The 17,055-nt window shown below is 43.8% G+C and overlaps 1 protein-coding gene across 5 annotated transcripts in view; it reads left to right on the forward strand.

Annotated features, from left to right (window-relative positions):
* SLC25A13 (solute carrier family 25 member 13) overlaps positions 1 to 17,055 on the forward strand; it is a 181,831-nt gene that overhangs the window by 60,252 nt on the left and 104,524 nt on the right. For 4 of the 5 annotated variants that reach the window (XM_032304864.1, XM_032304867.1, XM_032304865.1 and 1 more), the window contains one exon: positions 7,931 to 8,046. The exons of the other annotated variant lie outside the window; for it this stretch is intronic. In XM_032304864.1, coding sequence (XP_032160755.1) covers positions 7,931 to 8,046 — 116 coding nt within the window. The remainder of the gene's footprint in view (positions 1 to 7,930; positions 8,047 to 17,055) is intronic. 5 annotated transcript variants of the gene reach the window in all.

The following is a 17,055-nucleotide window of genomic DNA, read 5'->3' on the forward strand; positions in this document are numbered from 1 at the left end:
TTCGTTTGCTTTCTCACTGACCATCAACTGGCACCATTTACTTACGAGCTCCTCCACCATCTGCCCAACTAGTAGTTTTCATATCCTACGTGACCGCAGGGCCTCAGAGTCTGTACCGCTAGCTGCCGTAGCCCATGGGGCCATAGGCCATTGGGTGTCCCTGATAGGCACCTGACTCCCCGGGCTTGAATAGCTGTGTGCTGTGACTTCTCAGACAAGCCATGGATTTGAACACTTCTCAGATCTCTCTGCTAATACGCAAGCCCTTGGCCCAGCCTGCTGCAGCCTCTTTGGATTGGGCTCACTGCCTCCCCCTGCAGTCTGTGCTCTGCAGCATCCCGAGTGTTCTTCCCATGCAATCCCGGCATTCCTGGGTCTAAAGTCCTTGGTGGAGGCTGTCCCCCATGCGTCCTTGTGGTACAGTCCACATCACCGCATACAGCCCTGCACGCTCCTTCATTCCCGTCTCCCTCCTGCTTCCCTCGTCCTCTAGTCTCCAGCCCTTTGGTGGCTCCCTGCCCCATGGGGCTTGCCAGGGTTGGCCTGTCTTAGGGCTGGCGCAGGCACTGAGGTTCTTTGCCCCCAAAATTCTTGGTCCGCATCTTTCCAGTGCTTCCTCCTCCTCACCATTCAGATCTTCATGCTACCTCCCACGATGTGTTTCCTGACCACATAGGCAGAGCAGCCCCGCTCCCGTCCCCATTCTTCTCAAGCTTGGCTGCACAGTAGAATCACTTGGGAAGTGGGAAGAAACAAAAGGCTGCCCAGGTCCCTCCAAAGACAATTAATAGGCTGTCTGGGGCTGAGAAGCAACTGCTTTAAGCTATCTTATGCTCTATATGGAAGTTAACTGATAATGAATCATCTTATTTTTATGTGGGTATGTTTGTGTTCATTGCCTCTTTTCTCCACTAGAATGGAATTCCTGGAGGACACAATTCTGTCCATCTTAGTATCCTTAGTGCCTGGGGCATTGCCTGGTACACCAGAGATGCAGGGAACTTACTTGCTTGGTGGCTTGAACCACATATATTTGCAAGGCGTTTGGGAGGGAAATAAAAGAGCTGGAAAACCCCATGTTAAAATCATGGAGGCCAAAGCTCTTTTGATAAACTTGGGATCTCAGGAAAGCCCAGTTCTGTGTTTCTGGTCTCCCCCCACCCCCGCACCCCCTGCCCCACTCCCGACATTCACAGATACTTGAACCTGGGTGGTCTGGTGGTTGGAACTGAGTTTTTGGAGTTCATTTTGACTTTTATCTCTGCCATTAATCCTGGACAATTGTTTGGCTTCTGTTGTAACACACGGAAGAGGGTTATAAGAAGAAGTTATTTTTGCGAAGCACTCTTGTGGTTAGGAGCCTTAAGTAAAAGTGGTAATTGGATTTTGATATGGTGCATTGTCTACAACCAAACTTCCTGAAGGCTGAGCAGATCAGATCCTTATGTGCAGTTGCTTAAACTTTCCTAGCCACAGAGTTGGCCTGGAGGTGGAAGCCAGGCAGAGGATGAAAGGAACCACATGGGGTATAAGCCACTGCTGAGCAGGAATAAGCAACAGCCGGCAGGAAGAGAAGCTGGAGGTTGTCCTCCTTGGATAGCCGGTTAATGTGACTTTCTGTCATTTGTTTCTTTTTTCAGTCCCCCCATCCCCATCCCTCATTCAGTCCTCCTGCCTCTACCTAAGCTTAGATCCTTGATGTTTTGTTTCGTGTAAACTTTAATTCTTTCTCTCATTACAAAAGTAATTTAGGACATGTATTATGGAAAAGACTAAAAAATATGGGTAAGCAAAAGGAGAAAACTTTGTTTCTAAGATTTTAACTACCTGGAGAGAACCATTGTCAACACGTTGGCATACATCCTTCGCACTTTTATGTATGTGTTATTTTTGTCCATTTTTAACAAAATGGAATCTTTTTTGTATCCACTTATATAACTGACCTTTTACTTAATAATGTGAATCTGTTTGTAACGATTGTGGTTGGAGAGTATTCTGTATATGGATGTTCCTTTATTTAATTAATCACGTATTTTTGCATATTGAGGTGGTTTTCGCTTTTTGCACTATTGACTGTGCCACTTGAACATCCTTACACATAAAAGTTTGTGCACGTTCATTCCTTATTTTCTAGGACACAGCCTGGAAGTGGGATTGTGGTGTCAAAGAGTGTGGGCACTTCTCAGACTCTTGCTGTGTTGTCAGATTGCCTCTTTGGAGAGCGTAGCACTCTAGACTCCCTTCGCCTTGTCCTAAGCCACCCTTCTTTCCTCCAGGCCTTCATGGCTCTTTCCTGGATTTAGCCAACACATCCCCCGACGCCTGGCTCTTCTCCTTCCAGCTCAGTTAACACTCCTCTGCCAGACTAAATGGTTTAAAGCACAGTTCGTCGTGTCATGAAGAATTTCAGACCTGGGGTACTGTCAGGATGTGAGCCCCTTTGCCCCTGCCCTTACTCCAGCATTCTCGCACCGCTGGTGGCTTGTCACCTGCAGCCTTCCTGCCTTGGTTCCTGGCCCACGGTCTGCCACCCTGTCCCAGGCCATCAGTTCGGGGCTGGGGGAGGGGAGGGCGGCAGGGGTTGCACTTTTCACCTGTGTCTTCCCTGCACACAGAGTAGGCATTGAAGCCCCACTGCTTTTGGCGGCCTCTCCTTCCCCCACCTCCCTTCTCTGCTCGGTCACATGTTCCTTCTGCAAGATTGATGGCACACGTCCTCTTGGTTGCATCGTCCCTCTGACATCATGTGATGGTACCGACAGTCCCTATCTCTTTTCCCTCAGTATAATAAAAATCTTTCCTTCCTCTCCACTTCTGTTACTCGCCACTTTTTCCCATAATATAGTTTTCAGTCTGCAGTCTCTAAGCATCTCTTGGCTTGCAAATATGGGAGGAGACCTAAGGGGGTGCCAGTATAAGGAAACGCTGGCATCGTTTGGTGTGTGTCCTTCTCGTATCCTACTGTGTATGTAAGAGTTACATAATCGTACGCAGTCCTGAGCCCAGTGTGCACATACAGTCCACTTGGAATCCCTTTTCTGCTTGCCTTAGTATTTGAGTATAGGATGTGGTGTTTAGGCCACTTTATGCGGCTCTCGTGGGGTTGTAACATTGCTGCTGTTCCAGGTGGCTTTAGAACGAGGAGAATAATGGCTCAGGTGGTTTGAAACACAAAAACGACTTCCTTAAAAAAATCTCTGGTGACATTGGAACCAAGAACAGTAGTTAGAAACCTACTTTTCACTCATCCGAGTGGTTGAAGGCCTTTGAAAATGGGACTGCTGGGTTTGCTTCTCTTCACTTACCCGTGTCCTGCTCTTCATCGCTGCGGGTGGGTGCACGCGAACACTGTTCCGCAGGTAGCGATCACGGAGTCCGACCAGAGTTGTGGGATTTATTTTAGAGGGCATCGGACATTGTCAGAGAAGTTTTGGGTGGAAACGGAACCAAGTGAGCTCACCAGCCAGGTCTGAACTTGATTAAGCTTGTATTTTTTGTTGTAATTTACTTTAATACCCATTAAATCTATAAAGCAAGACTGAAATACTGTTTATGTGAAAGTATATATATACGTCTGTGTGTGTGTGTGTAGATAGCATGCTGTAAAGGAATATAGTACTGTGTAATTATTCTGTTAGCCCTCTAGTCAGATTACCTTGAAAATCCTTAGTGATCTTGCTGAACAGTAAGACATTATGATTTCATGGTTCATCTGTCTACCTCCTACATAGATGTATAATACTTGTATCTAACAGGATTACCAAATTACATACCTTTTTGGTATCTGTAACATGCCTAAAATACCAGAGTATTCATTGGCCAAATGGCCAGAAACCACAGTGACATTGCCAGATGAGGATTTGTTCATGCATATAAGATAGGTTTCTCATACCATTTTGAGAGATGTAAGATACTCTTTTTATTGTATTTAAGTCTTTATTCCAATCATTAAAATTTTTAAAAATGCCTCTTTTCTGAATAATACACTGTGCAATTCGCTTTTAATTAACCACACGTCTGTGCGGGGATAATTGAGCAAATAGGCACAAATTTTGTGCCCTGACAAATTGCCAGCAAGCAGTTGTGTGGCTGTATGGTTGTTGGTACCTGCTCAGAGGAGTCCTGGGAGTAGGAGCAGTGGCGAGAAGAAGGAGAGTCAGAGACGTGTTCCCTCTCTCCTGCTTCAGTAGTGTGGAGAGCGGAGTGTGAGCCCTGGACTGAGCAGCCTCGGGCAGTCTCATTCACAGCTTTAAGGTGTCTTTGTTTCAAAACTCCCAGATCTGTTTCCTGTCTTAGCCTTTGTATGAGTTTGCTAGGGCTGCTATAACAAAGTTCCCCCAACTTGGAAGACTTTAAAAATAAGTAAATTTATTGTCTCACCGTTGTGGAGGGTGGGATCAAGGGTGTCAGCGAGGTTGCTTTCTTCTGAGGGCTGGGAGGGAAGATCTGTTCCATGCCTGTCCCCAAGCTTCTGCTGGTTTGCTGGAAATCTCTGGCATTCCTTTGTTTATAGAAGCATCTGATCTCTGCCTTTATCTTCACAGATATTCTTCCTGTGTGCATGTCTGCGTCCAAGCATGCACTTTTTAGGACTCTAGTCATACTGGATTAGGTGCACACCCTATTTGGGTTGGAGCTCCTCTTCACTAATTACATTACAACAACCCTGTTTCCAGGCAGTGGTCATATTCTGAAGTACTGGGGTTTACGACTTAAGCATGAAATTTTTGGGGGAGGATGCAGTTCAACTCCTGTCAGCCCCTCTCCCGAGTTCCACACTGGTGCTTTTGGTTTCCTGCTGATCACGATATTCAGTGTCCCACCAGTACCTCAAATGGAATAGTCAGAATTGGTCTTATTGTCTTGCAAGGCCGTTCTCTCTTCTTTTTTTCTCTTACTCTATCTTTGTTGGTCATAGCTTCCTGCTTAGTTAGCCAGGTTGGATGTTTTGGTTGTAGTGAGACCCTTTTCCTGGCCCTCACTCTCTGACATCCATCTCTACCGAGTTCTGACATTCCTGCCTCAACTGTATTTCTCTAGCCTTTCCTCTCTTTTCAATCCTGGTGTGATAGCTCTGGCTGAGACCCTTGTTGTCTCTTGCTCTCACACTATCTATCTCCCATCTCATCTTGACTCTTTTAAATTCATATTCCACCCCAATTCTTTTTCTTTCTTTCTTTTTTTTTTTTTAAAAGATTTTATTTATTTATTTGACAGAGAGAGAGAAAGAGAGAGCGCGTGCGCACAAGCAGGCAGAGTGGCAGGCAGAGGCAGAGAGAGAAGAAGGCTCCCCACCAAGCAAGGAGCCCGATTCAGTACTTGATCCCAGGACCGTAGGATCATGACCCAAGCCGAAGGCAGCAGCTTAACCGACTGAGCCACCCAGGCGTCCTACCCAATCCTTTTCTAAGACAAAGATCTGAACCTGATATTTATTAGTGCCCCCCCACCCCAACTTTCAGTGACCTCACTGCTTGCAAAGATGACAGGATTTAGTAACTTGAGCCTTTAAGGTGTTCCACAGGTGGCATTATTATAGCTCAAGTCATTGTTCACCCTTCACAGCCTGTTAGACATGGGGTTGGCAACTCCTGCATCCTTCCTTAAGCACAGCATATCCCATATGTTGTCAGCTCTGTGTTTTCCTCTGTTCTTTCCTCAGTGTGGAACGTCTTCTCTATGCCCTTCACTCTTCTCGCCATCTTCCCATCCCAGCTGGAATTGGGTCTCAGTCAGATGGAAACGAGGACACCTGGTTTTTCGGCCAGAATGCCAGAATCAGTTGCTTCCCCTTCATAGAAGTCGTTGACTTCTAGTTTTCTCAGAAGTAAAATGAGGGGGTGCCTGGGTGGCTCAGTCATTTAAGTGTCTGCCTTCTGCTCAGGTCATGATCCTGGAGTCCTGGGGCAGGGAGTCTGTTTCTCCCTCTCCCTCTGCTGTTCCCCCTGCTTGTGCGTGCATGCTCTCTCTCTGTCAGATAAATAAAACCTTAAAAAAAAAAAAAAAGCAATATGAAGAGATGGAAGTAGATGATCTTTAAGATCTTCTCAATTTCAAAATTTTTTTTTTAAAGATTTTATTTATTTATTTGAGAGAGAGAATGAGAGAGAGAGCATAAAAAGAGGGAGGGTCAGAGAGAGAAGCAGACTCCCCGCCAAGCAGGGATCCCGATGCGGGACTGGATCCCGGAACTCCAGGATCGTGACCTGAGCCGAAGGCAGTCACTTAACCAACTGAGCCACCCAGGTGCCCCTAAAATTTCTTCTTTAAATGCCACATCTCCATGAAGCATTCCCTAGGTTTGTAGGCAGAATAAATCACTCCTGTTGTGTCCCCGTAACACTTTGTCTTCTGTAACTTATGACCCTCAACTCGTGCATTCTGGTGGGCATATATGCACGTGACTACCTTGTGCTCCCCCAACAGGCAATAAGCTCGTCAAGGACCCCTGAGAATGTTTGACTCCGCTTTGCTTCTTTTCCCATCCCTGTCTACCCAGGTCTTGCTTGCATGTAGACTCTCACTGAGACACACTGAGTGGTAGAGAAGATGCTCTTGGGCAGGCATATTTATGTAACACATGCTGTTCCTGGTCCTGAATATTCCCTTGCATTTGGAAGGATGTGTTTTGGATGGTGAATGACAGAAATCGTCTATTGAACACACGATGGGATTTTCCTTCCTTTGTGACTTTATTATGATCAGGTGACTTTCTGGAAAACACTTAACTTTGTAACACTTTGTATAAAAATGTGTTCTCTCTATGAGATGCTTAGAAGTAATTAAGTGTTTTGAGAAACATAGGAAAACACTCCTGTTTTCTTCCTCCCTCTCTATCCTCCAGAGACTTGGACTATTTCAGGGTATTATTGAAATATTTGGACATTTAAAATACAGAACAGTGGCACAGAACATTTCTGGGAAAGCTTTTGTGGATGTGTTTCCTCCTTGGAAGTCAAAGCATCTGTGGCCTGCTGTATTGTTCCTGACGGCCAGATTTGATCATGTCATGACCTTGCCCAGAAGCTGTCAATCACTTCTTGCTTCCTAGAGAAGAAAAAAGAGGCCCTTTTTTTGTTTTCATGCCCATCTCTGGTCTTCTACTTCTAATCGCATTTCACAGTGTTTTTCTTTTATGTGCTCTGCTGCCCAGACAAAATCAGTTCCTCACTGTTTTCCCTTGTCCACGCCCTAGCTTTCTCGCACCTGCCTTTCTGCTAGGGTCCCCTGACCAGAGTTCCCGCCCTTCTGTGTCCATTACTACGTACCTGAACCTCACGTGTTTTTCAAGACCCAGCTCGCATTCCATTTCTGCTGCAAAGTTTTCTTTGATTTCCTCCCAGAATTCTGTTTTCATCGTGTTGGTCCCTGTCTTAACTTTGTGTACTATCTCTAGTTTTAGACTAGTGTCATCTGCCTAATGGGACCGAAACGTCCTTGGCGTCCCATTTCATGTCTGTTTGTATTCTACTGCCCCTACCAGTGCTGTGCGGCCGGCTGAATCCACATGCGGTCGGTGGATATAAGCAATGGATGGGTCTCTGTGAGCCCTTTTTACATGGTGTATAAAGGTGTAAATGAGTGACAAAGCTGCTCTGTTTTGCTGCTACACAATCACATTCTAATCTAAAATATCTCCTCTTTAATTCTAGAATCCAGCAATATGCCTGAAACAAAAATGCCATTTTGGCTAAAACAGTTACATTTGAAATTATAATTCAAACCTGTCATGTCCTTTCTTAAGGTCCTCTACATTGCTGTTTCAGTCCACTGTATGTGAAGGGAAATGCTGAGTGTTAATCAATGGTATTAGGTTTGAATGTAGTTTTTTGACAGTGATGTTTAATTTTTTTCCTAAGTGTCTATTTGTGTATGCTTTTATTTGCCACAAGCTACTGATTTTATGCTCTGTGCTTGTTTTATGTTGCAGATTAATATCCTTTCAAGAGTTCGTAGCATTTGAATCTGTCCTTTGTGCCCCGGATGCTTTGTTCATGGTGGCCTTTCAGCTGTTTGACAAAGCTGGCAAAGGAGAAGTGACTTTTGGTAAGGGCATGAGTGTGTGTGCACCTAAGTGAGTACAGACTTGTGTCAGCCATTTGTTTGTTTGTTTCTGTGTGTGTGTGTTTGTTTTCATCCCCAGGAATGAAGTGTAGGGAGAAGCTTTGCAGAAGTTAAGCATATCCCTTTTAACAAAGATTGTTCTGTGTTTTGAGCTCCAGATATCTTTCTGTTTGAAAAAAAACCAGATCTCTGGCTTAGTTTTGAAACTCTGGTTTAGTTTTAAAGTGAGGGAGGTTGTGCGTGACTTTTTCAGAGCCATAGACCATGGGAGCTAGGCAGGACTTCCTTTCATTCCCTTCAGAGTCAGTGGTGCGTCCCACGGATAGGAGGAAGACGTCATCCACTGCCCAAGAACAGAAGGTACCTGCGCCCCCAGCACTTACGGTCCTTACCTGGTTCCCACGGAGTAGCTTGAGTGCCAGGGCTCTGCCCAGGATAGGAGCTCAGGGCAGCGCCAGAAGAACCTCGGTCTTCCAAGCCCTGTGTGCCCCCTTGCCTGGGTCATTGTGCTTGCTGTGCTTCCGCCTTCTTTATTGTGAAAAGCCAGAACCCGTCTCACAGGGAGTAGCTGCAAAGCTGCAGAAAACCCAGAAGTCCATTAAGTATTAGGAGAAAGGAAGCAGCGGGCCAGGAGTAGGTTCTTTATTAAAAATAAACTGCTTCCTGACGTATGAAAAAAAGTGTACAAATAAACTTTTTTATGCTGAAGATATAGATTGGCTGGAAAGTACCACAGTTTCCTTGGTCTGTGTGGTATCCAGTGGGTGCTCTTTGTGCACATGAACCTGCTGTAGATAGCACTGCCCGTGTAAAGCAGTGGAGACGTTTTGGACTTAAACATTGTTGATGCAGGGGAGGTGGCTAAGGTGCCCATTTCAAATGTCTTTATTCATAGTTTCCAATTCATTTAGACTTCTTGGGCTTTTCTTACTTGACGGATGGTGAGAAATGTACAGATGGGAGGAAAATACAGACCGTATCAGCGTACCATCTATTCTGGAATAGTTTGGAAATTGGAGACACTTAGCTCCTTCTACCTCTTGGCTCTGTTGTGCTTGAGCAAGTTAATCATCCTCTCAGGTCTTCATTTGCCTTCTCAGAAATGAAGACAATAGCTGCCTAAAGTACAGGTAAGGCAGTATAATAGACTTATTCTAGAAGCCTTCCCCCTTCTGCAGCCATTCATCCACATTCATTGGACATGGCAGTTATTTAAGGCTTGATCAACTGAGGCAAAACATGGACATGTGCCTGGTTTTGTTTTGTATAGTCTAGAAGCTCAGATGCTTTCCGTGAATACTCCTTGAGGATTATTTCATATTTAAACATCCCAGGAATAACTTCAGTTTTTTCCTTTCCCATCAACCCAGTTTGTCTTAGTGTCACTGTAACCACAGCTTTTCAGTGGAACACCAATAAAAACATGTCCCCATTGAAACTGTGGGGTAACAGATGAGCAGCTGGCTCATGGTGGCCTTCATTGACGCAGTAGAAGCCAGTTTGATGAATACATTAGGACAGCGTTTCCTGGGGGTTTACAGAGGACCGGGGGCCGCACATCTGAGTGAGTTGGGCAGTGTCATGCACTCAAGCTCTCCTCCTTCCTGGAGCACATGTGGAGGCGGGGGTGCGGGGGTGCGGGGGCACCGGGGTGTAGACTGGGGCCCTGAGAAATGGCCTGCACGTGTTCTCCTTACGTCTGAGTGTGAAGCAGTAACAGGTATGGGTGGCACCAGCCGTAGACTGACCTGGTGGAGAAAAGAATCAGGAGATTGTCCCCCTGTGGGGAGGGAGGGGCTGTTGGTGTGAGCAGAAGGAAGGAGCAGGGGAAGAGGCAGGGGTGTGTGTGGGGGGGTCATCTGTGAGGTACAGCCGGCGCAGTAGCAGGAGCATTCTCTGGTGCTTACTAGTGCTCTGTTGATGGGCAGATCGTTTCAGCCTTCTGAGCCTTATTTTCCTCATCTGCAGAATCATGGTAGTAACAATCTGAGTCACAGAGCCATGTGAGGATTACAGGGTACACTGCATATAGAGGTGCTGTCTGGAGAACAAAGAACAGAGGCCTCTATAAAAATATTACTAAAAGAAAAAACTTGAGAGAGCAAAGGAGGATTTCTTTCTTTTCTTCTTCTCCTCCTCCTCCTCTTTTTTTTTCTTTTTCTTTTTCTTTTTCTTTTCCTTTTGTTTTTGTTTTTGTTTTTCATGTGTGTGTTTTGGGAAGCCCTGCACTTCCAATTTGCTGTTTAACCACGGGCCGGGTAGCTAGTCATTTGCTTACCATCTGTTCTGTGTTAACACCATCTCATCTCTGAAGGCATAGGACATTGAAATGAGAAATCACGGTTTCTAAGGAGCTAAAATTCTAATGACAACATCAGTTGCGTATAACTTGTAGGAGAAATGCACATCTCCTCTCCCAGTGTCCTGCCCTCCACAGGCAGTTCGTTCCAGAACGTGCCTGTCTGTCGACAAAACAGAAACAGCATATGTCCTGTATGCATTTATGTTGCGCTGATGGGGTCCTCACCTGGGGGTGGGGGGTCACACAAAGTAGCCTGGGCTTTTCTGAGCTATTCCTCCCTATTTGGGATTAAGCTGAAACTGATATACACTACAAACAAGAACCCAAATCACCATCAAATTACAAATTAATAGCTGACTTTTTAACGTTTTTCATAAGGTAGGGTCCTCCAAGAGAAGTGGGTGCTGTGTTTAGGAGGCTTTTACCCAGTAAACAAAATCACAGGGGAGATATGGCAGCCTAAGGAGTGTTTCAGCAGCAGGTATCTTTAGAAGAAGCTAGTAACAAGTATGTTTTACAGGAAACATATAATGGGGTTGGAGAAACTTTTTTAAAAAATGGAGTTTGGGAGAAAAGGGGACTGACTTGGTCTCATAAGCCTGCAGAATTCAGAGCATCCCGATCTGTGACCTGGCAGCCTGTCTCTGTGAGGCGTTGGAGATGTACCTAGTGACACTCCTACCTCCACTTACGTCCTTAGCTCCTTGTAAACCCTTCACCCAAGAATGACCCTTTCATGTTTCAGAAGGTTGCCTGGGTGTGCCTCTTTGGGAGGGGTAAGCATGAAGAGATAAGAGAAAAAGTTCTCCTTTCTTACCTCCCAGATTGTCTCCGTTGGCTGTGGTCACGAGGAGAGCATTGTTTCATGGGACACAGATTGATCTGGGGTCTTCCCGTGGGCTGCAGGGCTGAGGGAGGAGAGTGGCCTCGCTTCCCCATACCTCCTGGCCTTGCATCCTGTCCAGAGGAGAGCTTTTACCTTCTTGATCTGCACTTGTCATGGATTTTCACATGAGGGCTTGTTTGGAGCAGGGCTGGACGAAGCTCCTTAAGCAGCAGTGTTAGCTACAAGCCGCCGTACTCCTGCTCCCGCTAGTGCTGATTCTGGTACACACCGAACAAAACTCAGGTGGCGTGAGGGGCGGATATTCCAGTGTTACCTTTCAGTGAAGGCTTGCCCTGTTTCCTCTGAGGCCTTGTTTATGTTTGTCATGTTTTCATGTCTAGATACTTCTGTGTTTGCTGCATTGAAAAGATCTTGATTAGGCCAGTTTCATTCCTTTGATATCGAGTTTGTTATGTTCACTTGTTTCCTCTGAGGAAAACTGTATCTTTAGTGTTTTGTTCTCACCATGTTTTCTTGTTTTGATACTTGATATTTGTAAGTGCGTTTTGAGATGTCAACAGATGTGTACCAGGGTGTCGGCCTAAGAAGAAAATTCTAGTTAACAATTTGCAAAAACACTTTGTTCTGTTTTTATTTGTGTTTTTAGCCTATTTTACATGTGATAGTGAATTTTTGCTTTTAATTTTTTAAAGTATGCTTCTCACATAAACATAGTATACATACAGAAGAATGCACATATCCTAAGTTCTCACAGAAACATAGCATGCCTACAGAAGAATGCACACATCCTAAGTGTACGTCTTGATGAACTTTTGCACAGTGTCTGTACTTGTTTTATCACCATCCGGATCAGAAGGAGAATAGTGCTGGTGCTCCCCGGGCCCCTTTCCAGTTATCGTCCCCCAGGCTCAGTGCTAACCGCTAACAACAGCTAACATCTGTCACCATCCACTGGGTTTGCTTGTTTTTAAACTTGATAAAAATGAAGAGATACAGAACATTCCATCTCGCTCTGACTTTTGGTCAAATTTCATTTGTGAGAGTCAGCCATGTCTTTGTTGTATTTGTTTTTCCCCTTGTTCTTTTTCTTTGTTGTATACTATTCCTTTGCATGACTTTATCCTAATTTGTTTATTCATCTCACCACTGGTAGACATTTGCACATGTCCAGCTTCAGTAGCTGCAAATAATGTGCTTTGGATGCTGTTTCATCTGTCTTTTGGGTTGAGGGTGTGGGGCCATTTCTAGGAGTAGAACTGTTGGGTCTTAGAAAAGGTGTGTGTTTAGCTTCAGTAGATACTGCCAGACAGTTTTCCAGAGTGCTTGTACCAGTGCATTCACACTTTCAGTGTGTGAGAGTTGTCGTTATCCTGTGCCTTTGCTAACACTTGGTATTACCAGTCACTTTTATTTCAGTGATAGCTCATTATGTGGCTTTAATTTGCATTCCCTGACTGCTAATGGCTTGTGCAACCTTAAAAAAAGTATTTGCTGGCCATTTGTGTATTCTTTAGTGGTGTGCTGGTTTTTCTACAAACAAGCTGTTGATGGGTTGTGTATCTCAGATATCTTCATTCCGTGACTTAACATTTTCACTCACTCAGTAGGGCCCTAAGGAACACAAGTTCTGAAACTTGGGTAGTACAAATTATCGACATTTTCTTTTACAGATAGTGCTTTCTGTGTTCTATTTGAGAAATCTTTGCTTATATTGAGGTCCCAAAGATAAATCTCCTGTGTTATCTTCCAGAAGTTTTTTATTTGCCTTTCAAATTTAGATTTTTAGTCTTTCTAGAATGTGCTTGTGTTTTTTGTTTGTTTACTTTTGCATGTTGTGGGGGTCAAGATTCTTCCCCAAACCTCATGGATACCTAGTTTCCCAGCACAGTTTATTGAAACAATTGCTCTTTTACTGCCCTGTGGTGATACAGTGATCATAATCACCTGTGGGTCTTTTTCTGCACCCTGTCCTATAATTGTCTGTCCACACCATTGCTATACTCTCTTAATTACTAAAGCTTTGTAATAAGTCTTGATTTCATGTGAATCTTCCCACTTTATTTTCTAAGATTATTTTGGCTATTCCTGGCCTTTGGAATTATCAAAACAGCTTTAGAAAAAGTTGTCTTTACAAAAATCCTGCTGAGATTTTGAATGCTGTTGCATTGAATATTTTAGTGTGTTTTTACGTATATCTGTATGTGCGTAAATTTTTGACTGCCTAAAGGGTTTTTTGGAGTAGTTAAATAAAAGCTTATTTATTTTTTTTTTAAAAAAGATTTTATGTATCTATTTGAGAAAGAGAGAAATTCAGCAGGGGAAGGGGCAGGGGAAGAAGTACTAGCAGACTGCCCACTGAGCGGGGATCATCATGAGTCATGAGTCATGACCTCCTGACCTCATGGTCAGTCATAACTTGAGCTGATGTCAGATGCTTAATCGACTGAGCCATCCAGGCACCCCTAAATGAAAGCTTATTTAGTAATAAATGTTAGTCTGCCTGTTCCACCGCTATTTAGAAAGCATAAGTTGATGGAAACTACAAATTTTGAAAGAGAGAAGAGATGATACATATCTGTGTGATTGTCATCTGAAGATGCTAGTGTATATCTGCCATTTTGTAGCTAGGTCTCTTGCCAGTAGGAGTCAGCGCTAAACCTCTCAGAAGGAAGAGAGCAGGAACAAGAGCCGTATTTTATATGTAAGCTGAAGAGTAAGCATGATTTTTAAAAATATTCATGAATCTTTTAATAGATTTATATATTATGTTGACACATTGAATATAATAAATGGAAAGAAACTTCAGAATTCTGTGAACTTGAACATCATTGATACTTAACTATCACATTAACATAGTGGGCAGGAAGGACATACAGAAGAGTAACTCATGGTGGAAAGCAAGCAAGGAAGGAAAAAGAGGAAATATTTGTTGATGGTCTAGTTATTTAACCAAAGGAAAGAAAGAATGAATAAAGTGATATTATAATAATTACATATTTCTACACCATTATGTGAGGAGTTGTTTATAAGAACTTTGGTTTATGATATTTAAGGCCTAAGACCTTATCTTTTTAAAATTATGTTTTTTGAGTATCAACATGATTTTCCTTTTTTAAAGCATTACTTCTCTGCTAGATCAGGAGCAGCACATTTTTTCTATGAAGGACCAGATAGTAAATATTTTGAACTTCATGGGCCTTAGGGTCTCTGATAACTAGTCAACTTTGCTGTTCCCATGGACAGTATGTAAACGAATGGGTTTGGTGGTCTTCCAGTAAACGTTTACGTACAGAAAGAGTTGGTGGGTCAGTGGAACATAGTTTTCCAACCTGTTCACCAGACTAGTAATAGGAACATCTACAAGTTGATAATTTTAATGCTAGGCATTAAAGAATTAATAGAATGGGTAAGTTCTGGTAATATTGGGGTGATTACAGTGAGCTATGAAACAAAGAGTGTACTCCTCTGTGCACAGTATGGTTTGGTTGGCTTTATTGAGAAAGTGACTTTTGAGCACAGACTTGAAAGAGGTAGGGGAATTGATCCTGTGGACAGGTGGAAGAAGGGGAGAGATTGTCCTAAACAGAAGGAATAGCTGTTGTCTAGGTTTGAAGGCTGGAGTGCACTCGGCACAGTTGAGGACTACAAGGAGATCCTGTGTGAACTAAAAGAGTCAGGGAGAGCCTAGTAGGAAAGAAGCTCAGAGAAGTAACAAAGCTGATAAAGTAAGACCCTTTATAAAGATCAGATTAGGTGTTGGACATTGATGGTAAGTGAACTGAGGAACTGTTGCAGGATTTTTTTTTTTAAAGCAGAATTACATAATCTGATTTATGTTTTAACTGGATCACTCTGGCTGCTGTGTTGAGAATAGATCATGGAAGGAACAGAGTAGAGAGAGAGGGACCAGTTAGACAGCTATTGCAGTAATCCACATGAATGATCCCTGTGACTTGGACCTGAGTGAGTTTAGGGGTATTTTGAGGAGAAAATCAGCAGGGTTCTCTGATGGATTGGATGTGGGCTGTGGAAGAGAGAGGAGGCAACAGTGATTTCAAAGACTTTGGCCAGTTACAAAGTGGAGTCACCAACCAAGATGGGAAGGGCTACAGGCTCGGGTGGGAGGAAAACAGGAGGTCACTTATGGATGTGTTAGTTTCATGCCTCTTAGATATGTAAATGAGGTTGTCAAATAGGCACTTAGGTATATATGAGTGTGCAATTTGGGAGATAGACATTTGGTAGTTATCAGCAAATAGTGCTTGAAGCCATTTAATTGGTAGGGGCAAAAGAATTAGTAAAGATAGGGATATCTTTTAGATCTGACTATATTGTAAGACTGAAGATTATAAAATCTCCAGGGAATTTACGTTTTAGGTAGAAAGTAAACAAAAATTATATGATGTCAGGATAGACTATAATGTAAGCTAAGTGCTAGGAGGGTTAGAGGCCCTACGAGCAGTGCTAGAGGAGTGTCTGCGAACACCCAGGAGCTGTGTGGCCTGTGAATGGCAGGAACTTGGAGCTATGGGGGTCTGGAGGTGAAGGTCACTTGGGAGGTGCTATAACAGACTCATGGAGGTCTGGGTTGGCCTTGTAATCTCTCTGGACCTGCCAGCGAATGAATCCTATATGACTAAACTGTGAGGGTATAGGGGGGTCCAAGGGCAGGAAGAAGGACCGGATAGTAGGTACCGAGCTTGTTCTGCTCCAAAGACAGTTTTATATAATCTCTTGAGAGAAGGCAAGTACCTAACATTTTTATCTTTATCGATCACTTATTACCTACTTGCCTCTGGGCTAAGTGCTTTCTATGTAATTTATTACTTAATCCTCCCAATCTGGGAGATCTGACCTATATAATTCTGATTTTACTGAAAGGAAATGGCCTTGGGAAGGTTAAGTAACTTGCCCACAGTTGTGGTTGCTGTGGTACAGGCCGGGTAGCAGCCTGATGACCGCCAAGGGTTTGCTGTTTACCGTGTGCTCCTGCCTCCTCCAGGGGGTGACTGTGCTCTGTGGGGCGGCCCTTCCTTCCTAATGAAGACAGGGGCTGACTAATCTGGAATAATTTTAATCTTTATCAGACATGGGAGGGATTTAATAATTTTTCCATGAAGAAGTAAAGAACTTTCATGAAGAAGTAAGCAACTGCATTTAGTTAGGAGTTTGTACGGCTGTAGCAGGAAGTAATTGTAAGGAAGAACATACCCGGATTAGAGTTCTCAGTAGACACAGAAAGTTGCCTTGGTGGCACAGTTGTCCAGGTAATTTGTTGAAATGCATTTGATATTGTCTCACCAAGGAAGCTTTATCTTTTGATGTGAACAGAATTTCTAAAGTCGGGGAGGGGGATTCATGGAGTGATAGGGGGTGGGAAAATGGTCTTCGTACAGGCTGAGGAAGCCCTTGATTGAAATGAACACCTTGAGAGCTGTGGGCACAATACGATGGAGGAGGTTCCTGGGCAGGAGTTTTTAGTTAATAAGAGAGGAAGTTGGGAGGCCCGCAGGCTATTCAGAGAACAGGGACCAGATCCAAATGATGCCTAGAAAAGATGGATTTTCTTGCATTAATTGGAGTGGGGCACAGCCAGAGGCAGACGTGCCTATGGTCATTTTGTGGACTTTCCAGTACCTCTGTGAGGCAGGCAGATGACCACTCTCCTGTGAACAGAGGAAGTGAAGGTTAGGGCTTAAATGTGTGGTGTAGACACATTGCGAAGGGTGGTTTCCCAAACACTTCCATTTTCCCATGTTTCTTATTTGAGGATGCCAGGAAAGCAAAGCATTTTCCTTATGAATTTTAAGAAAGAGCTTGTGTTGTGGGGGCAGGGTGGTGG

This window comes from Mustela erminea, chromosome 11 (genome assembly GCF_009829155.1).
Source record: "Mustela erminea isolate mMusErm1 chromosome 11, mMusErm1.Pri, whole genome shotgun sequence".
In the NCBI taxonomy this organism is placed as follows: domain Eukaryota; kingdom Metazoa; phylum Chordata; class Mammalia; order Carnivora; family Mustelidae; genus Mustela; species Mustela erminea.